Source organism: Ctenopharyngodon idella, chromosome 19 (assembly GCF_019924925.1).
Source record: "Ctenopharyngodon idella isolate HZGC_01 chromosome 19, HZGC01, whole genome shotgun sequence".
In the NCBI taxonomy this organism is placed as follows: Eukaryota; Metazoa; Chordata; class Actinopteri; order Cypriniformes; family Xenocyprididae; genus Ctenopharyngodon; species Ctenopharyngodon idella.
Window position 1 is genome coordinate 26757768 of NC_067238.1, and position 27270 is coordinate 26785037.

Consider the following 27270-nt stretch of genomic DNA (forward strand, 5'->3'; position numbering starts at 1 on the left):
AAGTCTGAGCCATTTTACGTTTAAGCCAATCATTTTGCGCCGGACTGTTTTACCAAAGAGGGTCTTTTCAAAGCTGGTTTTTCAAAAAGGTTGATTCTTAAAGATGGGTCAGTACCAACGCTTTTTGCGCAAACTTCAGATCCAGACAAAGTATAACACATCATATGTTGTGATTCCTTCCAAATTGTCTTTCTGAAAGAGCTTGATGGCAGTGCTGCCAATTTAGCAATTTTGTCGCTAGATTTAGTGACTTCCTTACCCGTTTTGAGAGTTTTTCAAAAGCCTAGTGACAAATCTAGCAACTTCTTGGACAAACCTTATCTAGATTCCGTGAGTCGCCCACTGACCTATATTTAACTAATATAGGTCTGTGGAATCGCCTGTATGACGTCATCTAGCGACCGCTTTTAGCTACTTTCAGCTGAAAGCAACTGGCAACACATTTTGATGACATTCTGCACAGCTAATATTACTAAAGCTACCCTTGTCTCTGCCTGTTTTCACTGATGCTGCCCTCACGTGCTATCAGAATTATCGTAAATATGAGTTTTCTTGTTAAATATAAGGCTCAACACAACTACTGACAGTTTCGGACATTTTCAGTGCATGAGATTGTACTGTTTTGTTGTTGCTGGTATGCCGGAGCATGAGCTCTTGAAGCTCTGCTCTCTTCTTGAAAGGGAGCTTGGAGCAGCAGCTCATTTGCATTTAAAGGGACACACAAAAACGGCACGTTTTTGCTCACCCCCCAAAAGTTGCAATTTTAACATGCTATTAAAAAATTATCTGTGGGGTATTTTGAGCTAAAACTTCACATACACACTTCAGAGGCTTATTTTTTACATCTTAAAAGATAAATAAAAAGGGGCATAATAGGTCCCCCTTAAACAGCTTTAATAATACACAAGCTTTAACAGAAGAATTCATATATACAGTAGGTGCTTATAAAATTATAAGCTTCACAATTCTGCATTTAAATTCTTCAAACATCACTCGTTCAAGTGATTCACAATAACCTTGATTTTAGCTTTTTTATTATGGTGACTAGGCCACAAATGCAACACTGGCCATGTTCACACAGCAAAAATATGGTTGTCAGTCCTGTATTTGAGTCCTTATTACAGTTGCATTCACACACAGTTCAGTTATTTACAGGAGTGACAACTGCATTCTATAACAGAACTCACACCCGTAAGTTTTCAGGACTCACAACAGACTTCTTAGAAAACCCACGGTGTGTGAATGGAACCGGACTGGACAACTAGTTGTCTGTACAGTGTGAGAGAGTTGCTCTGCACTGCACAAATGCGTGTCTACCATGTATTGCGGGTTTTCATTTGTGTTTTCACTTTCGGTAACTTACAGCGACAGAGATATGAGTTCTCCATATGTTCTCCACCGGAGCTGCTCCCATCAGTTTTGTGCTGTATGCGCGACTCAAATGTCAGATATAAAAGCTGCTGTCAGTTAATGAAGATTTGAGGAATTAACTTACAGCTCAGTTGGACTCTTGACTTAAAAGTGATAAGACTTTTCAGTTTTATGGACGTCGCCATCTTTGATATTACTTTGGTCACTGTCACTACTGGTAAGAGAATACGGACTTGATTCCCATTGCACATTCATACAGAAGGTATTGGAGACTCTACTGTCTAATTTGATACCGAAAAGTAAGACTGGTTGCCCCTTGGCTAACAGCTAGTTGGTCATACTAGTTCTTAAGACACAGTCTTAAAGGGATAGTTCAACCAAAAATGAAAATTTGATGTTTATCTGCTTACCCCCAGGGCATCCAAGATGTAGGTGACTGTGTTTCTTCAGAAACACAAATGATGATTTTTAACTCCAACCGTTGCGGTCTGTCAGTCGTATAATGCATCTCAATGGGAATTCCATCTATAAGAGTCAAAAAAACACGCACAGACAAATCCAAATTAAACCCTGCGGCTCATGACGACACATTGATGTCCTAAGACACGAAACGATCGGTTTGTGCGAGAAACCGAACAGTATTTGTATCATTTTTTACCTCTAATACACCACTATGTCCAACTGCCTTGAGCATCCGGTTGGTGAGGTCTGAAAACGCGCTCTGATGCCGGAAGTGATCTCTCGCGTGTACATGTCAATGAGTGCGATCGATCACTTCTGGCATCAGAGTGCATTCAGACCTCACCAACCGGCAGTTGGACATAGTGGTGATATAAATACTGTTCGGTTTCTCGCACAAACCGATCGTTTCGTGTCTTAGGACATCAATGGTCGTCACGAGTCGCAGGGTTTAATTTGGATTTGTCTGTGCATGTTTTTTTGACTCTTATAGATGGAATTCCCATTGACAAGCATTATACGACTGACAGACCGCAACGGTTGGAGTTAAAAATCATCATTTGTGTTCTACTGAAGAAACAAAGTCACCTACATCTTGGATGCCCTGGGGGTAAGCAGATAAACATCAAATTTTCATTTTTGGGTGAACTATCCCTTTAACATAATGGCTATGATTATGCAACTGGCCTCTGTACTGAATTTGGAATATTCCTTTAAATTCTACATCCTGATTGATTTCTGAAACTATGTTGCAATCAAGAAAGGTCATGTGATTCAAGTCCTTTATCTCTTTGAATTTTTATTTTGATCGTTCACAATCGTACTCTCTTCAGGATTGCTTCCTGGATCTTCCTGGGAAGGACAGGATCTCAAAGCCTCTCCTTCTCAGGAGCAGCCAGCTTCACCTGTAGAGAGGGAGACGCAGGAGACAGAGAAAACTGCCCTCAGGGTGTGAATTCTCATTTATCTGTTAGTGTCCATCTCTCCATGCTGGAGGTGAAGGATAGAGCAGGCCGGGGAAGGGATATGAGGCAAGAGCTTATCTCTTTGAGAGAGAGGGATTTAGAGAGAAATCATATCAAAACCCTTCACCTGTGAGGAGTATATGCATGTAATGGTCTGACTTGGTCCACACACAGTGTACAAGTACATTTGGATTTCTGTGTGCACAGAACTGAGGAATTCTGTCATTTACTCACTGTCGATCCAAACCTTTTTTTTCTTCTTCTATGTACACTGTAAAAAGTGCTACAGTTGCCACCTTAAGGAGCTATTTCTACCTGATCTAACCTGTAGATTTTGTTTTGTTGGTGCAACCCAATTTATTAAGGTTGATTCATTGATGTTAAAGAAGACCTAAGCACAAAGTCACTCTAAATGAAGTTATTCTCTATATCAGTAAGTACTGTTTCTGAACTCCCTGAAACGCCTCGATTGTAGTTGTGAGTTTTCTTCTGGGAACGTACACTTCACAGTATTCCTCATTTAAATAATTACTACCCAAGGCATACGCAAAATAAAGGGGTCCAGGCCTGGTTGCATTAGTAGTGTGTTGTTGCCATGTCCATCTAACACAGTAATGGTAAGGGGCGTGACATTTCTAAAAAAAAAAAAAACCGCTCAAAGCAGTTGACCAATCACAACACACTGGCCTAGCCGACCAATCAGAGCACGTTGCTCTTTTTCAGAAGGAGGGGCTTCATAGAGATATCAGCTAAACAAGGGTGCGTTTTCCCTACAACAACGTAACTTGCTGCTTATTGTACGATGCATTGTTGAAGAAATCAACTAACTAGTCACGATTTTTCCAGAAATCGAATTGTTTCAAGTTTGTTGTTCAACCATGTTGGTTAATGATGTCACAGAGGTAATGGAGTAATAACTTCTTTTAATTAATCCATTTGAGATTGAATTAATGCCATATTTTTTGCTAACATTACAGACATGGCATCTGAGGACTAATTCTCCGTTTTCTTAGTTATTTTGCTTTATTTCCAGATTGAATCATAGGCTTGTTCTTACATACTAGAGCACGTACACACATGCACACTCTTCAAAAATGGCTCATTAAATCTCTTGACAAACTAAAAGATGTAAATGAAATTAAGTCCACATGTCATACAAAACAAGAAACTATGCTTCTAGGTTGAAAGCTGTCATTCCACCCACACATCTTTGTGATGCTGTTTGCATATGTTAGTTTGAACTATGGTTTTTGCAAACACTGACTCGTTGAACTACAGTATGCTAATAACAACAGAACTTGCGACCACAGTTGGCTAACAATGCTTTTGGAAAACACACCCCAGAGCGTTACTGACAGACTGGGAAGAGAAATGGTGCAATAATGTAGAAAATGTGAAAATAATGTGCTTTTTGAACATTCAAGCATGAAAACCTATTCTAGTAGATCCCAAAAACAAAATCGAGACTTTGTAAAAGTGCGTAATAAGTCCTGTTTAAATAATATTTCTGATTAAAATCTTGAATAAAATTCAATGTTACCACATGCTGCATATATTTAGAAAACACAAAAGTAGAAAAAAATGAAGAACGTAGAAAGTAATTCCTTAAAATAAAATGAAAATAAATAACAAAAAATGGCATAAAATTAATTAATATGAAGCTCGTCAGACGCAAACCCAGATCCTCATTCATTGTCATTATATAGAAAACAGTGGTCAGGACATTTCACCTTTTATGTTCTACATAAAAAAGTAATACCGGTTTAGAACAACACAAGGGTGAGTAAATGATGATGATTTTAATTTGAGGGTTAAGTATCCCTTTTAGCATAAATTGTTCTCAAAACACTGCAATGTTTCCAGCCTAAATAACACTTGCTTGTCAATTATACTGCAGCATAATTGCAGTCTGAACTTGGAAATCAGCACACACTAATACCACTGCATGGCAAAGACTACTGGAATGTCGGCCAGAATATACTCATCATCCGCCTTCCGTCGTCATTCTCTTTCTATCTCTGTGGTGCTTCTTTGCATTTTTCATTAGCTTGCTCTGTAAAGACCGGCTATCTTTGACTAGAACTGGGTTACAAAAGCATATTCTGAATAAAATCTCATTCAAAATGTATGTAAAAGCTTGCAGTCCTTATACAACTATAACAGGAAGGGAATATACATGCATTTCTAAAGGAGTGAGCCATGAAAAGCAGCCATGCATTTATTTATTTTACCCAAGGGCTGAAGTAACATTTCACTGCAACTAATCACCGATTGAATTGATGTCTTATGAGAATTTCTCACATCGTCAACATATACAGTGTAATGCATCATAATTTCCATCAGACTGAAAAGATGTGTACCCCTTCATCCATAAATTCAATAATTCATCCAATCGTGCTTGTGAAAAGCATATCAAAATCAAATCAAAATGTATTTATGAAGTACAATAAAAACAGCAGTAGTTGACCACTGTAATATTCCCATGCAAAAATCATTGTTTTGGATGGCACTGGGGTTTAAGGATGCTTTTGCTGTTTAAAATAAATAATAAACAAAATCTCCAGGGCAAATAATGACCATTGCAATGTTCCCTCTCCTGTTCTTCCTCTGCTGTTTTACAGGCCTAAAGTAAATCCAATTTTCTCCTATCTGCTCTGCAATGTTCTCACATCCGTAATGACAACCTCCGAGTCCAATTACAGAAAATTAACGAAGCCCTGTTGAACAATTCTAAATATTTAACGAGAGAGATCTCTACATGCTCCTAGCGCTGAATGCTGCCATTGCTAGGAGCAGATGTGCATAAGGTTATGTGAGAATAAGATAACATTCTGGAAAAGCCTAGGACGTATCTGCTCTTTTGTATCAATGTGCTTGATTGAGCAATAGTCGCCGTCAGAAAAAAAGACACAATGGCCGGAGCTGTTAAGAGGACAGTGTATGCATTCTTAGCTAGCTGTATGGAAGTCTCACATCACTAGCATTGTCTCTGCATTGAAAGAGTTCAATTTAAATGACATTCACCAACACAGATGGCAGAGTTTGGAATCTCCACACGTATTTGTAATAAAGACCCGTACCAATGTGCTGTTGCCTGATATTATTGTTATTATTCTCATCACTATTGACCCTTAAACTGTATTTTGGCTTAGTAGGATTCCTCTCTGGTTGCTTAATGCTCAAGCCAGACAACAAAATGAGTCCTTTTTTTCTGGCCTGGCAGAACCCATACATTGATGTTCTAACTGACCACATGAGGAATAATAGACTAATATTTGCCCACTGGAGGGCACAAAACTAAAGATTTTATATTTTCAGTTACTCCTGCTTTCAAATAAGTCTTTAGGCTTTAGCCTCAGATGAGCACCTGATGCATATTGTGCTCGAAAATGGTAAGGGATGGTGGAAATTGTAATTAGAGTCTGTGAAAGATAGTAAAGATTTTATGTGAGGCACTTTATTTTATTTCAGTAGTCCACTTTAGACATTCTACTAACTATAAATAACTTCACAACTACATGCCAACTAACTCTCATTAGAGTATTAGTAGACTGTCTGCTTAATATCTGCTAACACTTTATTTTGATTCTCCCCCAACAGACATTCTACTGACTATAAGTAACTTTACAACTACATGTTAACTTATTCTACTAACACGAACCCTAACATCTAACCCTAACCTAACAGTCTACTAATACTCTAATGAGAGTTAGTTAACATGTAGTTGACAAGATACTTATAGATATTTAATAATTTGTGTATTCTGTTTTTTGTGTGCATGTGTGTATTATGTCTTTGATATTGCTTATTAGTTTTGGATGGACAAAACGTTTTATGTACATTTTTAGGGATACATCGATATTACAATTTGGCCAATACTAATAAGCCAATAGTTATTTTAATTGTTGTTAAGTTATGGCCGATAACCAATAAATAGCCGATATTACAACTCTATATTATTTTGACTAAACAAATGAAAAAAGTAAGATACTAAAAACTAAAAGCGACCATTTTAAATGTTACAAGTGAATTTAGTCATCAAAACATTATGATGTACAGTATAAAAAATGGATATTAATTTTGAGATTTGCTAAAGATTACATTTAACAGTGTTAAATTATTATGGTTTTTAAAGATTAATTTTAAGTGAGCATATCTTGGAACAAAAACACGAAGAACAGAACAGCCACATATTTTAGACAAGAGCTGACCAAGAGCAACTGAAACACATGGTGTATAAATAGGGTGAATTCGGGATGATTGGGACACTTTTCCCAGTCATCTCAATGGCAAAAAGTGTCCCAATCAACCTGAATTCACCCCATTAGAAACAAACAAAGGAAACTGGATAAAGGTGAACATAATCAAACAATCAATTAGAAACCATGGAAACAGGGAACTACTGGCAGGAAAAAGGGAACAATGGAAACGGGCACTAAATACAGGAAAACAGGAACATACCAACTAAAAGTCCATGAAAAACGAAACTCAAACTCAGATCCCTTAACAACATTTAAGTTCTGAGTAATATTAAACTACATGGACTAAAGGGATAGGATTATGTTAGGTTTTAGGTTAGCTGCATGTAATTATGCATAGTTTATATATTTATTACTATAGTAACTACATTAAACGTGTAACATGAACACTGTAAAATATATATAGTGTTACCAAAAAATCTCTAGTAATGGGCAATGACTGATATGGTACTGATATATTGTGCAGCCCTACACATTTTGTGAAAATTTCTGTTTTCTTTCAGCCTTAAAGTCCCCCTGAAATCAAAATTTAAGTTTTTAGCTTTTATTAGCCTTAAAGTTATGAATAAGCTGGTGTGTTCCTAAACAATGACAAAATTCGCATTTAGGAGATATAAGCATTCAAAACTTACAGTCTCTCACTTACACTAAAATGGATCACGGATTTTCATGACATCACCTCAGACTCATCAAATCTTCTGTCCAATCAAATGCTCTCTAAAATCTAAAGCGTCCTGCCCCCTACATTATAAATAGACGCTGAAACTGCGGCTAAACCCAGTCACTTATTCACAAATTTACTATTTTCTACATGGTGAATGGCACATAGTGCACTATTATAGGGGATAGGGACTGATTAAGACAGTGTAAATATGCTTTCCATTGACGCGAATGAAGTCTGGTTTCACGTTAGTGTCACGCGAACCGTCGCAGCACGAGAACAGTCTGCTCTGGTCCAGAGACACAAGAGCACAAAGCGGATCATATGCGCGAGTCGGCGTACTACAAAAGGTATCGGACCCATTTGAATTCTGCACAGAATGTTATATTTTAATGCGATATGGGGGATATTAGGAGGAGAAACGGTTAGAGATTCATAGGAAACTAAGGCTTTACCGAGCTTAACTGTTCTGGCCAAGCTGTGATACAAACAAAACGCTATTGGCTATTTTAAAAAAGAGTAGGGGCTGTTCGATATGTCCCACCCCTTCTTCCTGTTTCAGTTGAAATTACGTCAACACATTGAATAACGCTGCACGTTCCAAGGCACTTCAGTGGGCCTTTAAGCCTTTAAAGCTAAATTAGTTCTAGTACACTGGCCTGTAATGGTTGGAGAAGTGGCTGTTGAAGGGTGGTTGTTTGTGTTTATATGTGAATGGAAAGTTTTTTGATTGCTCCATATGGCTGGCCTTTGCTTGTATATTGGCAAGACTGTACCATAAGGCTGTAAGCCTAAATAGCGAGACAGAGAGACACATAAAGATAGACAGAGAAACAAATAAAGAGACTTATACTGGCTTTCAAGCAGCTGGCGATGAAACAGACAGACAGGCAGCCTCATAAACGAGTGAAAGAAGTAGGTCAGAAGCAAGAGAGAGAGAGTGTCTAGAGAGACTCTGAGCTGGTGAGGAGAGGGAGAATGGAAATGATAGGATGGGTTTCATGCCCTCTTTTGTTTTCATCTCCATTTTCATCTCGGGTTCAGGAAGGAGACGGTGTGATGATGCCATGGGAGGCAAACGGAGACCAGCTGGCACCTGAAGTAGTGCTGAGTGACATTGATTGACAGAAGCCTCTACTAAATTACGGGAAACACCAGACTCTGTGTTATTCATGCTGTGAGATGTGACAGCACCATGCAACTTGATGTACATCGTGAACGTTTGTTCTTTCGGTCTTCACACACACACACACACACACACACACACACACACACACACACACACACACACACACACACACACACACCATGTTTCCATGTTTCATGAGGACTTTCCATAGACATAATGATTTTTATACTGTACTAACTAACTGTATATTCTATCCCCTAAACCTACCTATCACAGAAAACTTACTGCATTTTTACATTGCCAAAAAAAAACACTTAGTATGATTTATAAGCTGTTTTCCTCATGGGGAACAAAAAATGACACCACAAGGACAAGGATTTCGGAAAAATTGCCATCTCTGTGGGGACATTTTGTCCTCATTACGTAGGGTTTACCGGGACCACACACACACACACACCTGCTTCAGAAACCCTTTGAAATTAACAAGACTTATATGTGATATATTTATAGCATTATATTTGGAGCATTTTTCATCATCAGACATGTAAATATATTCTTGTTACATCACTACTACTACTACTACTGTTACTACTTGAACAATCAACTTAGTAAGTTAGCAAATTGGTCTGAATCAGGCTTATTACAATTTAGAACTTTGAATTTTAGTGTTTTAGGATGGCCAAAGTTATTGCGCTAACTGAATATTATTTAAAAATGTTTAAAAATGTTATCTAGTTGCATTTTCATGTTTAATGCAGGTTGTAAAGATAACAACTAAAGTTATAGAATAGAATATTTAAAAATGTATTTTTTTTAGAATCGTGGAAGTTATTTGTGTTTTAGTTTTTCCCAGTTATGTTTTATTTTTATTTCAATTAAATGAATTGAATAGAATTTTTACTTTAGTTTTCATTGACACTATACATTTGTTTAAATCCATAATGAAGCATTTTAGCTTTAGTTATGGCATTCACTGAAGGCCAAAATAAATGAGTAGAAACAATGTGAAAAATACAATACCGCAATCACAGACCTTTCTTAAAGGAACCCATAAAATGATCAAAAAACAGTAGTTAATTTACTCTAGTTTTTACAAAGATCATGTGAGAAAAACAACAACAACGTGTTCAGACGTGAGATTGAAATCACAAAGTATGTCTGTAAAGTACACATTTTACTTGACTTTCTCAGGGAAAAATAATGACCTCTCACGCCAGTGTACAGCATTCGATATTTAACAAGAAGAGTAAGCACCGTTCTGCTATTTTCAGCTCAGAGATCATGACACAAAGGATCAAGCTAGATGTGCAAATTTAGCTCATTAAAAGTAACAGGCTAATCTCCATCTAATGATCACCTCAACATCTGTCAGCAATAGCTCGCGTTTGGAAAGCCACCTGCTTCAAAGACCATATGAACGGCAACCACCTGACAAGCACAAGCCATTTCCATTTCGCTCTTTTTCCTTTCAGGCTTTTTGCCCATTTTATCTTTGAGATCACTAAATGGGCACAGATTGTATTGTAAAATAATAAGCAGATTTATCAGTAATGAACATGAACTAGATTAAAGGTTGAATTAGCAGAGATTCATGGCCTGTTCTGCCAAATGAACAGATTTTGAGAGATAGTGACACAATGACTCAATCCAGCAAAGAACCTAGAGGGAATCAAATGAAAATAAAGAGTCATTTTTGCAGAGCGTTTGCCTACCCTCACTCATGTGTGTTCAGGGTCAATGGCAGCGCTGCTACGCCAGAAGGATCAGAGTGTGCTTGTTCTGCATTGTCAGCTGCCTGGTTGTAGTTGTTATTGGAATACAAAACAGCACATCCCTGAAAAGGAAAATGATATCATTTGTTACAACATTAACCATTTTTTGGTAGGTTGTTCTCAAAATGTGTTGATTTTCCAACCTTGGATTTTTTAATGTAGTTTATTTGTCTCCTATAAAAGCTCATAGTAAATATTTATTAACGTTTTAACATTATACCAATCATAAATGACAGCGTTACTCTTTATATTTTTTAATTCTCAAATGAAGAAAGGGTTGGAACACCAGTGACAACTGTTCATAAGATTTTTTTTTTTTTTTTTTTTTTAGATGGTGTCAATATAATCTCAAAACATATAGTGCTGATTAGCCTAAAATCAAGAGTAGCATTTAATCTTTTTTTTTTTTTTCAAATTCATCAAAATACATTTTTTTATCATTGATAAATTTTCATTTTCATTTATATATATATTAGTTTATATTATTTTGTTATTATTTTATATTGTCACATTATTCTATATATTGTATTAAATATTGTTTTCCTGTTTTGCACTAATGCTGAACTCAGAAAGACAAAATGATTAATAAACAAATAAATGAATAATTTTAAATGTCATTAAAATTGTGTACCAGATAAAGGGGACAAGGGCTTTTTCAGGTACATGACTAATTTCATTTCATTTCATTAATTTAATTTAAACTAATTTTAAAAAGTGCAAAATAATATAGTGTCAAACCATTTTACCTCATTTAATATAATGATGTAAGTTATAAGATAATGCCTTTTATATGGAGTTTCTCCACTTCATTCGAAATCATTTTTATGTCTGAAAAGTCAAGTAACATGTTGGTCACCATATTTTGAGAATAATGCTAATATTTACTGTACTATATGCAAAAGTGTTCATTTATCTCATCAAAATGTTTCCATTTCTTTCTGTCTCTGTCTATAGTTGACTCCGGCGCAGCCCTGTCGCGCCCACAGCGGCCCCTCTCGGCCCGGGCGGCCCACCATGCCCCGGCCATGAAGGGTTATCAGGTGAGTCGCAGTCTATCGCAACACTCCTCCGGGCCTTGCTACTGCATGCCTGAGGACTGCGACACTGCGCGGGACTACATGCACCACCCCGACCACTACCAGGGGCACAATGACCACCCCTACTACCCGCCTGGTGGGCCCCCTGAACACCTGGCCATGGTCCCATCTGGTGGAGGCACCTTCCCTCGCTCACACCCCAGTCAGCCGCAGCCCTACGACTCCTCGTGTGAAGAGTGTTTATCCTCGGCAGGGCATGGCCACGGGGGAAAGATGCACCGTATCCCGCCCAACCTTCTGGATCAGTTCGAGAAACAGGTGCCCTTCCACCCCGATGGCTTCCATACCCTGCAGTACCAACGTACAGCCAGTGGGGAGCAACGCAGCGAGAGTCCGAGTCGCATACGGCATCTGGTGAACTCAGTTCAGCGTCTTTTCGCCAAGTCTCATTCTCTGGAGACGCCCTCTAAACGGGAGTTTAACGGCACCCGTGGGGGAGAGTATCGGGACAGGGATAGGGGGCACCGCAGCGGTGGCGAGGAGAGTGGCGGACATCATTATTCGGGAACACACCAGTCTCGCTCTGCCCGCCGCAACAAGAGCCGAGAACGAAGCAAGAGCGGAGACTCCCGCCACGAGTCTCGAAGCTCCCGCCACCGCAGCAAAACGGCTGGCTGGTGGAGCTCCGATGACAACCTGGACAGCGACAGCAGCTTTCTGGTGGGTGCGGGCAGGGGTGGCCGGGGGTATCCCACTGGACACGAGACTCTGGATGCTGCCATCCAGGAGCTTACCTTGAGGAAAGCTAAGGGTCCACCTCCAGGAGAGTGCCTGGCTTGCACCAACATAGCCATGGCAGGGGACAGCGGACACTCTCTGAAGAGGAGCACATGGTCAGCCATGACGGTCAGTCAGGCTAGAGAGGTCTATCCAACTCCCCGTGGAGGTGGAGGTGGAGGTGGAGGAGGAGCGGGAAGGGGTGGAGGAGGATATGACAAGGCATTGGTTCCCCTGGATCCCAAAATGAAGGAACGATCACTCCACTATCTGCAGGCAAGTTGTGTTTATATGTGTATGTGACAGAGTTGAGCAAAATTTAGATTGAAAACTTGGTTTCCTTTCATTTGATGAGTGTGAATTTGAATCAATCAATCAGTCTATCTATCTATCTATCTGTCTGTCTGTCTGTCTGTCTGTCAATTTGTCTATCTATTGTTTTGTCTATCTGTAGTTTTGTCTATCTGTCATTTTAACCAACCAATCAACCATTCAGTCAGTCTGTCTGTCGGTCTGTCTCTATCTGTTGCTCTGTCTGTTGTTCTATCAGGCCATAAGGTCCATCTGCATTTGGAATTTAATGACATTGGCAATTCATAACTGAATGCTGTACAACCCCAGTATGTTAGTGAGACAAACTTTTACAATATGTGAGCCCATTTTCAAGTCAGTGCAGTGACCCCAAATTGGCTCCTACTGAGATTTCAATATTTATGTGCAGTCTGTTCTCAAATACAATCAGTCTGCTGTCCTTATTGACTTGCAGATTCATTGCATTGTCAAAAGAATTAATCTGTCTCCATAGATGGGATCTGCAGTAAATGACAATTTCTGTGAGAGAAAGAAGAAAAATAACTTGATGATTATGTTTGTTATCAGCTGCTAACTGTGAAGAATGGAGGCTGATGCTATTTCTAGCCTCTGTCAGCTCAGTGTGAAAGGGTGAAAAACAGCATCGGAGGATACAGGAAAACAATACATTAACCCTTGGCCTTTACAAAACCCACTGTGAACACTCACAAACTGCTATTGATATCAGTAGCGAGCTGTGTGCTCCATTTCTCCTACTCATCTGCTCAATTACACACACATCACTGACATCCTGCTTTGTGATATCAAGTGTCCTAGAATACAGGATACTTCTTAGCATCATAGTTCAGCTGCATATGTGGTTTGAATAGCAGCTATAAAAGGGCAACTGCATCATAAATTCATTATTCTTACACACATGTACTACAAGTGAAAAACAAACTCACTATGTTTCTCAGCAGGGTTGGGGGTAACGCATTACAAGTAATGCAAGTTATGTAATCAGATTACTTTTTCAAGTGATTAGTAAAGTAACGCATTACTTTTAAATTTACAACAAAATATCTGTGTTACTTTTTCAAATAAGTAATGCAAGTTACTTTGTTTTCCCATTTATTAACTGACAGCTCTCTTGTCCCCATGATGAGGGAAATTGGAAGTAAGTGCAGAGATGTTGTGTGCACGTGATGGTTATTCTAGACTAGTTCAAGACTAAATGTGAGCAGGAATTTACTCATTTACTTCTTCTCCTGCGTCCTATTCTTCTGTATTCCAGAATGGCAGCACAGCCGAAAGGTTTGTTTGAGCTGCGCCCTCTACTGCACAGGCACGAATTTGCATTTCCTTCAGCCCGAGGCTTATTCATTTCACTGGTGGTGTGAAAGGGCCTTTACATTTGCCAAAAATATAACTTTTTTATTGTTATAAAAACAAACAAACATACAGCCTAGCCCAGAATAGAAAAAGTAACACAAAAGTAACATAACACTTTACTTTTCATAAAAAGTAACTAAGTAATGCAATTAGTTACTTTTTTAGGGAGTAACGCAATATTGTAATGCACTACTTTTAAAAGTACACTGTTACTCACTATTTAGTATAATTCACATTACAGGTTTGGTATTGATAAAGAGACTTACTCACGGGGCTATGGGGTTACAATTTTTTCTCAAAAGATTGGGAAATATGATGCTATATGAATACACTAACCAATCAGTAACATGGTGTATATCAAAATACCATGGTATTACCATCTGACACCACCACTGACTATGTCAGTACTTCTTGAAAAAGGAGGTTTAGTTTTACTGGGGACATGATTTCCAATATGTATCCAATAGCTATATGTGCTGTTAAAAACAACTTCAGCAACTACATGAACAATGACGCACATCGACAATGGGAAGTTCTGTCCAGAGCTCTACTGTATGTCCTGCTGCTTCCTTGATGAATGAGCAGCACGTACTGTAATTGGACTCAATTACTGTTTTCCTTTCTGTCTTTCTCTTTCTTCTCACATAAAAACTCTTAGGCTGTGTTATACTTACCCACTGTGAATACAGTTATTTATGCTACCACACATACATATTTGTGGACACACATAAAAATGGGGGAGGAAACTCTATCTGACATGACAACAGGTTAAATAAGGATAATTGTTCTGAGTGCCTCCTATGCACTCTCTCACACTTCCCACCGAGTGTCAGCATATGGTTATGTTTCTAAGGTAACAGGACAGATCTCTAGGAGGTTACACTGCTTTCCAGGTACAACATTGAGCCACAGTTGAGCACCACTTATAAAATACTAGACAGACTACAGATTCACACTATCCCTGTGTGCATCCTGTTTTTTAACGGACGCCAGTGGGAGTTCTGGTTCAATTGTTACCATGGGGAGATTTAAAAGAAAAAAAAAGAAAAAAACATGACCAGAAAGAGGTGACATATATTGTGACATATATATGAGTTAAACAGCTTCTCAAATGAGAAGAAAAAAAAAAAAAAAAGGACGGGACTTGTCCATTTACTGGCCTTCGTACCAGTAAACACATCATCAGATTAGTATGGAAGCTTTATATAGTTTATATCTCTCAATTCTAACATTTTTCTTGCAGTTATGAGTTTACATCCTGCAATTCTGACTTATTTTCTCAGAATTGTGAGATATAAACTCGGAATTTTGAGTCAAATTCTGAGGAAAAAAATTAATCTCACAATACATTTTCTTACAATTGCGAGTTTATATCTTGCACTTCTGACTTTATAACACGCAATTGCGCAATTATATCACACAATTCTGAGAAAAAGACTTAAAATTGTGAGATGAAAAAGTCACAAGTACCTTTTTTATTTTCTTATTCAGTGGCAGAAATTGAAAGATGTTATTGCAAGAGGAATGAGAAGGTATTTTTTTTAATAAAGATTACGAGAGCTTGTGAATTTTAAAGAAATTTGTTAAATGCATTGTTAAATTTATATATTATATTATATTTTATATTATATTAATAAATTAATTATATATAAATATTGATTTTTTTTATTGTACTATATATTATATATATATATATATATATATATTAAGCTTTACTTTTTAATAGTCAATTTATTTTCAGCAGTCATCAAGCCTGTACACACTGGTCACTCACAATTTCACCACGCTGATTGCTCACTAAAACCCCCCCGAGGCATCATGTTTTCAGGCCATTTCGAATTTGATTTTGACATGACACAAAGCGGTAATATGTAAGTGACAGTTGTTTACTTACTTTTTAATTAGTCTTCCCATTAACGCCATCACTGTCTTCATTCCGACCGATTCGACGAGAACGCGCGCGAAAACGAGGCGGGATTTATCGCACAAACCAATCATGTCCAATCATAACCGATCATATCCAATCATAGCGCAATTGAGGCATTGCCTCCTCTCACGTGACTTCCCCCCATTCATTCTCAATTACCCCCCACTAAACCCACCGCACGCTTAGGGGTTTCTATGAGCTGAAGGGAGGCACAGAGACGCGAACTCCCCGTTGTAACTTTACCTGCGGGTGTCACTGTTTGACAGTGTTTCTTTAGAAAAACGAGTGACTTATACACTTTTTAATGTCAAATTTTGTAACATTTGCGTTGTTTTATTTTTGTAAAATCAATTATTTTCTCATCCAGTTTTTTTGAGTAGGCAGTGCCTCCCTTGCCTCCTCGGAGGAAATGCCCCGGATATATATATATATATATATATATAATGTACATATATATATAATACACATTTTTAGTTGACTGCATGATGCTTCAGTCCTTATCGTGGTACCGAAAGAAAATATCAGGCTGTGAAGGGGAAGTGATAGGTCCCATAGTTTGTGACCTGACGGTTATCATTTTTGTTGCAGCCGTGCAATGTCACATCATGCCTAGACTTCAAACACCTGGTGCTTGAAGAAAAGAAGACCAGTTTCAGCAAAATATAGGCCGAATAGCAGCTGTGAGAAAGCACAATAAACATCAGGTGCACCCCATGTCATTGCTTCTCTGTCCCCGGGCTTTTGAGTGGGAGAAAGAGAGAAAAGTCAATGCATTCTGACGGACATAACCAACTGTGCCGTCTCCTGCATTCTCTGCTATTGTTGCCCAGGGTGACAGGAACGTGCATGGAGGCCTCGCCCTGACACTAATTTAACTTCCTGTAATATTAGCACTTGAAAGCTCCAATTACACAGAACATCAGTTTCAATGTGATAGAAATACATTTGGTCAGTCGCCACTTTTGTTTAGCTAATTTGTCACAGCGAGACAACCAATCAACATTCATACACTCCCACTCAGTGTGGCACACACATATATCCGATCTTTCAACGGTCACTGTGTAGCTACATACATTGTCATAGTCAGCAGAGTAGGAGAGTAACATGGGGTATTGTGGGGTGTTCCCGGTCTGCAGTGGTCAGTATCTATCAAAAGTGGTTCAAGGGAGGAACAGTGGTGAACCGGCGACAGGGTCATGGGCGGACAAGGCTCATTGATGCACGTGGGGAGCGAAGGCTGGCCTGTGTGGTCCGATCCAACAGACGAGCTACTGTAGCTCAAATTGCTCAAGAAGTTAATGCTGGTTCTGATAGAACGGTGTCAGAATACACAGTGCATCACAGTTTGTTGTGTATGGGGCTGCATAGCTGCAGACCAGTCAGGGTGCCCATGCTGACCGCTGTCCACCGCAGAAAGTGCCAACAGTGGGCACGTGAGCGTCAGAACTGGACCACAGAGCAATGGAAGAAGGTGGCTTGGTCTGATGAATCACATTTTCTTTTACATCACGTGGATGGGCGGGTGTGTGTGTGTCGCTTACCTGGGGAACACATGGCACCAGGATGCACTATGGGAAGAAGGCAAGCTGGCGGAGGCAGTGTAATGCTTTGGGCAATGTTCTGCTGGGAAACCTTGGGTCCTGCCATCCATGTGGATGTTACTTCACGTACCTCCTACCTAAGCATTGTTGCAGACCATGTACACCCTTTCATGGAAATGGTATTCCCTGGTGGCTGTGGCCTTTTTCAGCAGGATAATGCGCCCTGCCACAAAGCAAAAATGGTTTGAAGAGCACAACGAGTTTGAGGTGTTGACTTGGCCTCCAAATTCCCCAGATCTGAATCCAATCGAGCGTCTGTGGGATGTGCTGAACAAAAAAGTCAGATCCATGGAGGCCCCACCTCGCAACTTACAGGACTTAAAGGATCTGCTGCTAACATCTTGGTACCACAGCACACCTTCAGGGGTCTAGTGGAGTCCATGCCTCGATGGGTCAGGGCTGTTTTGGCAGCAAAAGGGGGACCAACACAATATTAGGAAGGTGGTCATAATGTTATGCCTGATTGATGTATATCGCCTTTTTAAAAGCTTTAATGTAATTAGTAACTTTATATTTGTAGTTTGTAGTGTAGCTAACTACTTTTCACACAAGAGTAGCTTAACTGTAGTTTGACTATAAATCATAAATGGCTTGTAGCTTTGGAAGCTACTATTTTTAGAGTAGCTTCTGGCATCAGATAACCCTGCATTTAGTCCTCATCAGTGCTCATTCTTTGTTCCATCATGAAGAGCAACTGGTCCAGAGGAAACTGAGTGAGGTCTTACAGTGATAGCTGAAGGCAGAGCAGCTGACTCAGCTACATTGAGCCTCTGGGGAGAAAGAAACCCAGCTGTGGGCTCCAGCTCAGTTGGGGGCTCATCAAGGGAGAGCAGTTTTTGATGTGATCTGATCTGAAGACATGGGGATAAACCAGATGAATCCTCTGTTACAAGTCAGCCGATCTATGGCGCAATTAGCAGGGGAGCGGAAGGAAGTGAAATGTGTCAATATAATGAGAACAAACCAGGGGCTGTAGGGGGAAAGAATAAGAGGATGAGAACAATAACACAAGTTGCAAGTATCCTTCAAGGAGTGCGTGTTTGTGGGTAGGGGGATGAGGGAATCAGTGATCTTAAAGTCACCTTGAAATCAATAATGACAATTCTTGTTTTTATGAAATATTCTAGTATTGTAGTACGTTTTGGCGAAATGGTGGATCACTTATATGAATTTGTACGATCTCACCCGTACGTGTTCATACAATCTGCTTACACTCCAGTGACTGGTATGTTCAGGAGTGGACCTTTTTTCTAATAACCGTATGTTTGTGTACGATTAACTTTGAACAAATTCATACAAAATCACCAACTCATAACATAGTTACGTTTTGCTGTGAGATTAAGTTGGTCACTCACATGAGATTGCAGAAATAGCAAACTAAAATGATCCAATAAATTCTCTTTTGGACAAAACCAAGTCCTGCCCTATATTTTGTCTTGTTTGAGAAGCTGTTTCACTATGCAGATATGCATCATAATAGGGAAGAAAAGACCTTGTAACTTTTGATTCATGCCAACTTTAAATTTTATTTACCTATAAATTAAATTGTGTCATTATTTACTCATCCTCATGTGTTTGACTTTCTTTCATCTGCTGAACATAAAGGAAGATATTAGTTTTGACAGCTGTTTTTGCCCATATAATGAAAGACAATGACAAACAAAACAACATTGTATGGACAAAAAGTGCAATGACATTCTTCAAAAGATCTTTTATGTTCCACAGAAGAAAGAAAGTCATACAATTTTGGAACAACAATCAGGGTGAGTAGATGACTTCAGAATTGTCATTTTTTGTGTGAAACTATCCCTTTAAATTAAAATTCTTTCATTATTTTTTCACTGAGCAAAATTTATGAACTATTCAAAATGGTCAGAAGGAGGCCAATTTTGTGAAAGTTGTGTAAGGATGGAAGTCTGGGGAAAATAAAGAGAATCTACCTCAAACCAAGGATTAGAAAAATTTCTGATCAGCTTCTCAAGAAGAGGCCAGTTGAGCTCCTGATTCAAAATGATGTTTGTGTATGGGTGTGTTTATGTGTACATAAGTGCACATGTGTGTATTTGAAGGAAGATCGGAGGGGGTGGAGACAGGAGAAACAGAGATGGATAGAGAGATCAAGTCGCATCATCCTTTAAAAGAGGATGACCTTTAAATACCCCACTGAGTGGTCAATTGATAGATAAGGCATTCCTTATCTTGTGTGTGTGAGTGAGTGCAGGTGCATCTCCCCTTGGTCATTTGGTTTTGGGATTATTATCTGATGTCAGTGAAAGAAAGGGGTGAGAAAAGAAGTAAAAAGAAGAATAAAGCCCTCTGTTGAGATTATAACTCCTTATCTACAGTCTTAACTATGCTAATCATATTTACATTTTTATTTAAAAAATTCAATATTCCTGTATCCTCACAGTGAGAGCTAAATTATGAACAAAACATGATACCCAGAGAAAATATATACAATAACACATTGAGGAGAGCAGCCTCTTGTCAAACAAAAAAATTCTGGACCTGTGTCTGTCTCACTTCACCATGAATCGAAAGAGGTATTGGTTCTGGTTTTAAATGTCTAGCCACCTTATAGTCGCTTGTAAGACAGGCTTTTTTATTTTATGTGTACAAAATATGTGACAGAGAGCAAATGCGCAGGTAAAAACAGCAATAATACACAGCGATGCTATCAGAAAAGGACATGGCTCTGGAGAGCAAAATTCATGAAAATAAATAATCTTGCCTCTCCCCTCCATAACCTGCTATCTCCCCACATCTGCGCTGTGTCCATGCCCCAGCCAAGGGGCAGCTCTTGAGTGTGATGACAGCTCTAAATGTACAGCTGGTGCCTTTCATCCCTGTCAACCAATCAGATTTCATTTTACTCAGCTGCCCTCAGTTCAACCCTTTGTTCCCCCTGGTTATGCTGTGGACAGAAAGCCACATATCTAACAAGGCTGTTTTTTCTGATATACATAAACCTTTAGTTGCATTATCATTGCATTTTCTCCCATATCAGTGGTATATATTTATAGAACAGTAAGGTCCTCATATTTAGCAATTGGGACTTTTCGCTGTTTGAATCACTCCACTTGTCTGTGTTTGCGCGTTCCAGACAGACCATGTCTGTGATTTAGTGGTGCAGTTTTTCAGCGACTCTTCCTGCAAGTTATATCAATACACCAGTAGGTGGAAACAAGCGACTTTCTCATACTGAGATTGAATCATTTCACTCCACCAATTCAGTCAAAACACTGTTTCATTCAACAATGAAACTAGTGACGGTCTATTTGAGCAAGTCATTGAATCATTCACTTATCTGATTTATTCAAAACACTGATTCGTTGAGGTAAGAAACAAGTGAATGGCTGCATCTGAAATTGCTACTTACCTAGTTGGCCAAAAAACAGTAGTATGTCAGAATTCACAGTATTCATAAAACAGTAGGTGAAAAGTTCCTGGATGACTTAATAATTCCTGCGAGATTCTGAAGTGTGCATCTGATAAACTATTTTCTATCCCAAGAGGCCAAGGGAGAGGAGTTGTGAATGTCAGTGAAGTGATGCAACTGACGCTGGTAGGTCACATGACAATGACAACTACATTAATGCTAATGTAGTATGCCCGGAATTGCATTCATACTATATATAACATACTTTTTTTAACAGTCGCAATATTATTCAAATTAAGTACCTACTCAGAGAGTATGTGATTTTGGATGCAGCCATTGTCTTAATGAGTGAGTCATTTAATAATTCACTCATCCGATTTATTCAAAAACACAGATTCTTCAGGTACAAAACAAGTGACTGTCTTAATGATTGAGTCATTGAATCATTCACCCAGCTGATTCTTTCAAAAACAAAGATACATTTATGGAAGAAACAAGTGACTGTTTTGTTGAGTCAATGAATCGTTCTCTCAACCAATTCGTTCAAAAGATTTAAAGAAACTGCCAATATTGTCTAAAGTGTCAATACAGTTGATATCGAAACAGCCTCATCCCTCATCAGTTTCATAAGTAAAGGCCAGGCTGAGAGCGAATCACGTGTATCTTGCAGGTGCCCTCAGATGACTGGTGTGGTGGCGGTCCATCCGACAGTGGTGGGGAGATCCCCTGCAGACGTATGCGCAGTGGCAGCTACATCAAGGCCATGGGGGACGACGACAGCGCTGACTCAGACACCAGCCCCAAAGCCTCACCCAAATCAGCCCTCATCGCCCAGAGAGAAGCCTTCCGCCGGTCTGTCAGCATGGACCAGCGCTCCTCCACCACATCCAAGTCAGTAGTCACTTGATTTTCAGTTTGTTGCTGTTTTGAGATTTGTATTTGCTGTATTAAAAAGTAGCACATTTTACGTTGGACTACCATGTAGTAGAAGGGCCAGCTGAGGCTTTAATGGAGTACTGTTTTCCTCAGGTACTCGTGTAAACAATGTACAGACGTCTACCCGAACAGCCGCACCACGCCTAAGGGCCACGCTCGCTCCCGCAGCTACACACGCTCTCTGACCAGCGCTCAGGTATAACACACTCACACAATACACAGTGTTTACATCACATTTAGCAAGTTAGTTATCCAAGCTATTTTAATGTTGTAATTTTTCTTAAATAACCAGTTATTAAAATAGAATTGCTATGAATGTTGTAATGCATGGCTAGGGTGTTGTACTGGTTGCTTGTGAGGTCTGGGTGGTTGCTGGGGCAAAATAGGTGATTGCTAGGGTGATCTGCTTCTTGGTTGGGCATAACTAGGTGGTGACTTGGTTTTTCTGGTGATTGCTAGGCTGTCCTGCTAGTTACTAGGGCATAACTTGGTGGTGGCTTGGGTGTTCTGGTGATTGCTAGGGTGTCCTGCTGGTTGTTAAGACATAACTAGGTAGTACCTATGGAGTTCTGGGTAGTAGCTAAGGCATAACTAGTTATGGTACTTTTCCATTGTGTGGTACGACTCAGCTTGGCACTTCACGGCTCGCTTTACTTTGGCTCAGTTTGCTTTTCCAAAGCAGTTTAGTACCGCTTCAAAGTGGGTGGGATTATAGACTTATCATTCTAGTTGCGCCGCCTCTACTGCCAATTGGTTTGATGTCTCGTGTCGCAAATCCAATGATGCTGGTAGTGACGATTCTCCCTGATCAATCAGTGATCTGCAGTGTTTACACGTCACATTTTAGTATCGGTATGGCTTGCTTGGAACCTCAACCAAGCTGGTAGTATTTAAAGTGAGCTGTACCGAGCCATACCATGCAGTGGAAAAGTGCCAAAAATTGAGCAGTACCAAGCCGTACGATGCAGTGGCATAACCAGGTGGTGGCTTGGGTGCTCTGTTGGCTGCTAGGACATGACTAGGTGCTTGTCTGGGTGTTCTAGGTAAATACTGATTGGCCCAAGCCAAGTCTGCGAATAATATTCTGGTCACTAGATGTAACCCTAAGTCAGAGCATAATAATAATGTGACAATTAGCTGATACATGAACAATGTCATTTATTATTGCATGAACAGTCAGAGTTATATGCAGAAACATATGGATCTCAACCTTAATTGAAACATGGTCTATGTGTGTGTTAGCTGAGCGACTCTCTGAACCTGTTTGGAGAGATGGAATCACAGGCCGTTGAGGCACTGGATCTACCCGGATGCTTCCGCACCCGCAGTCACAGCTACGTACGGGCCATCCAAGCCGGCTGCTCCCAGGACGATGACTGCCTGTCTGTCTTCTCCATGTCGGGCCCACAGGGGAGCGTGAAGGGCGAAGCAGGTGAGTCATCAGCATGTTTATGTATGTGTGGGTATACCTAGTCTCCATGCTGTCACAGGGATTAGATTAGAGACTTAATGAGTTTTTGGATCAGTCTCATAGGAATTGCAAGAGAAACACGCTTCAGCCAAGGGATTTAGATCAAAACTGCTTTCCTTCTATCTCTCTGCTCTCAGTATATCAAGACTGTAAACAAATGTTACATCGTAAAACACTATAAAATGCTCAAATTCCCATGTGACCGTCTGTCTCCTTGACTATCCCTTGGGTTGTAGTCAAGATTATGGTGGCAGTGTTAATCTCATCAAGGAATTACTGAAATTAATTATTATGACAAAATCCAAAAGAGAGGACAAAAGCCAAAGACAAAATCTGTGTAAAAAATTAACGCTGCATGGTCGTAATTGCAATGATATTTTATTCTCTCTATTATTTGGATGACTTTCCATCTTTTTTCCCATTGTCCCTTATTCTCTCGTTTAGAGTAGAGACTCTCACGGGAGATTTATTAAAGCCCTTGTGAAGTGTCAAAAGCATCCATCTGCAGTTTCCCAAGGCAACACTCATGACACACACCGGAGTGTGAGTGTTTTTAAGAGAGAGGGATGAGGAGAGGACAAGAGAGATGGAAGGAGGGCTTAGGCATGCTTTTTTAAAACTCCTTTAATCTCAGAGTGTGTCCCACTGAATTTCATGTCTTTACTCTCAAGAGCGTGTGTGTGTGTGTGTGTGTGTGTGTGTGTGTGTGTGTGTGTGTGTGAGTGAGTGAGCGGATGTTACTTAAGCCATGAGGATGTGTCTAAAGCTTTTCAATGATGACTCTCGAGTGGGGATTTTTAAGCTATAATGTGTATATGTACATTTATCTATGTTTCTGTCTTCTCAATATAGATACTATATTTGCATATATCTGTATGCATTCTCACAATTCTCTATTCTAGAAATTGTAATGATTTTACAATTTACAGTTCTTCTCAGTCTTCAGAAGCCATATTATAGCTCTGGGTGAGAAAAAAATACTTTCTGCATTATCCAGAATTATTGTGACTGTACATTTATCTGCCTGTTATAGTTTTTATATTGTAATCAAAGGTTTCAAAAATAGGTAACACTTTATTTTGATGGTCCCCTTGAACATTCTGTTGACTATAAGGAACTTTGCAACTACATGTCAACTTATTCTAAGCCTACCAGTCTGCTAATACTCTACTAACACTCTAATGAGAGTTAGTAGACATGTAGCTGCAACATTACTTATGCAGTATGTTATGGACAACAATATTCCAATATTAACCCGATTAAGACAATACTCTGATTAAGAAACTACCAATTTTAAACATTGTGTTCCTATAAAGGTGCCACATGCTTAGTTGTATTTTTTTCATTGTACTGGAAACATGTTTGTGTTTGTTTGTGTGTCTATGTTTTGTCTCAGCTAGAAAAAAATGGCCTAGTACTTGAGGACTTTTGCAGAAATTGTGCTGTTGTAAGTCTTTGCATCCTCACCTTTCTCTATGTTCTCCTTACTAATGATTTCCTTCTTCAGCAGAGAGTTAACTCAAATGAAGAGTACGTTTTATTGTTTCTGTGGTGACTGTTTTGAGTGAACAGCCCTTCATTTTCCAAATGAATAATATGTTTGAATACAGGTCTCAACAAATCCTTTCTGTCTTTGTCGGTTTAGTGTTCCCATACAGGAAAGGACCCCCTCCTCTTCCCCCTCGCATGTCCAAGCCAATGATCTCTGTGACCGCTCAAAGCAGCACTGAGTCCACTCAGGACGCTTACTTCCAGAGTACAGGACAGCCTGTTCTGGTCCGGCCCAGACAGCACAGCAACTCAGTGGACCTGACAGAAAGCAGCGGGGGCCGTACCTCAAGAGGTGGGCATTACCTTGGCGGGAGTACGACGCGGGTCAGACAGAGCAGCAACTCTGCAGAGAGTCTGAACGGCAGGGCCCTTCAGAGCATCGGCTACCCTGGTGGACCTGGTCCAATGAAACCGAAACACAGCAGCTCGGCCGATAACCTGCTGGAGGGGCCCAGGGGATCCAGGGACCGGGCTGGAGGCAGCCTGGGAAAATCGTCCTCGCTGCCCCAGAACAGTATGTCCCTAGCTAAAGCTCTGACTGGAGGAGAGGAGTTCAAACAGGAAGGACGAGGAAGGAAGTGGAGACCCTCTATCGCAGTGCAGGTATAAGAAGGGACTGTCCCATGAGAGATTCAGACTGATCTCTCTCTCCCATGCAACATTTTGTTAAATGTCTCTCTGTGTGTTTTCCAGGTGGACAGCTCAGAGACATTGTCTGACTCAGACCCTGAAGGCAAAGCGCTGAGAGAGGTGCACTCCATAGGGGTTCAGGTGGAGGATGACAAGAGGTAGAGCTTGTTTCATTTTTCTCAATGTCTAAAGATCTCATAACATTTTTGAAATGGCATAAAATAGCAGTTATCTTTCCTGTGTTTATGTATTTGCAAATAAAAGAGTATTGAAGGGCTCCCCACTTATTTTAAATAGCCAAAACTTCTTTTGTTTACATGTTAGCCATCAATCATGATGAGTTGCTACTTGCTATTGCTGGTTGATTGCAGGTGGTATTAGTGGGAAGGACATTTCTCATTCTAGACAGCATTTAATTATTTTTTAACACTCTTGAGTGCAATATGAGTCACATCAATAATCTTTCCCGTAAGAGAAAGACAGTAAATTTTATGTATATTAAATGTGTTACATTTTTCGGTAACACTTTATTTTAAGGTGACGTAGGTACATGTTACTACATGTACTTACTATATTGATAACAGTAAATTATGCATAATTACAAGTAACTAACCCTAAACCCAACCCTAACTCTATAGTAAGTACTGTACATGTAGTTAATTTAATATTGCTCAGTACTTATTTGAGTAAGTACAATGTAACTGTCACCTTAAAATAAAGTGTAACCAATTTTTCTGTTTTAAATATGATAAAAAAATTAAAAAAAAAAAAAAAAAAAAAAGCTTTGGAAGCCATTAACTGTTTCAGGAATGTCAGGAATTCAGGAATTGTTAAACTTAAAAATAATAAATAAGCAAATGGTGTTCTTTTTCAGTGAATTAAATAGACACACAACTAATCACTGCAGTTACTGACTGGTTGTTCATATGACGGTGTGTTGTTATGGGTTTTATAATGATAGTAGCATTTTATAATGTTAATGTATGCTACATAGTAAGAATTTTAGTATTGTTTAATATATAGTTCCCCCAAAAAACGTTTGCTAGCAAAATGTTTGCATTCCCTTGAGAAACTTTAGGGCTTTTCACACTGCGGTTAACCCCGGGTTATCGTCATTCTAAACACCGCTTTTAGCCATGGGTAAAGGAACGTTTTACACTGAAAATGCGAACTCTGAAACCCTGCTCCGACTTCGCATTGCGGTGACAAATTTGTACAGTATGAAACGATGCAGTGTTAGAATGTTACAGCTAGACACAACAGAACCAATCGCATACTCATATTTCAGTCATGGATATATATTGTATTTTAATATATATTTTTGTCCCATCTAATTTTTTTTTTTTTCTATCACCATGTTGCTTTAGTGGCTCAGTAGAATTGTAATTTTTTTCTTCAGTTTTTGTATTTATTAAAAGTACTAAAAAGAATAATTAAGTCCTTTACAATTCCCATCCCATATATATTAAATTAAATGTGTTAAAATTTTGTCAAGATGCACTCTAACAAATGCTGGGTTAAAACTAACCCACGTTGGATTAAATATAGACAAACCCAGTGATTGGCTTGTTTTGACCCAGCGGTTGGGTTAAATGTTTGACCCAACCTGCTGGGTAGTTTTATTTAACTCAACTATTCTATATTGCTCACTTAAAATGAACC

At 39.3% G+C, this 27270-nt stretch overlaps 1 protein-coding gene across 1 annotated transcript in view; it reads left to right on the forward strand.

Moving 5' to 3' along the window:
* Positions 1-27270, forward strand: part of dlgap3 (discs, large (Drosophila) homolog-associated protein 3) — a 183628-nt gene that overhangs the window by 143118 nt on the left and 13240 nt on the right. Inside the window, exons 3-8 of the mRNA XM_051872654.1 lie at positions 11571-12706; positions 21691-21911; positions 22050-22152; positions 23199-23388; positions 25073-25581; positions 25672-25766. Coding sequence (XP_051728614.1) covers positions 11642-12706; positions 21691-21911; positions 22050-22152; positions 23199-23388; positions 25073-25581; positions 25672-25766 — 2183 coding nt within the window. The 5' untranslated portion in view covers positions 11571-11641. The remainder of the gene's footprint in view (positions 1-11570; positions 12707-21690; positions 21912-22049; positions 22153-23198; positions 23389-25072; positions 25582-25671; positions 25767-27270) is intronic.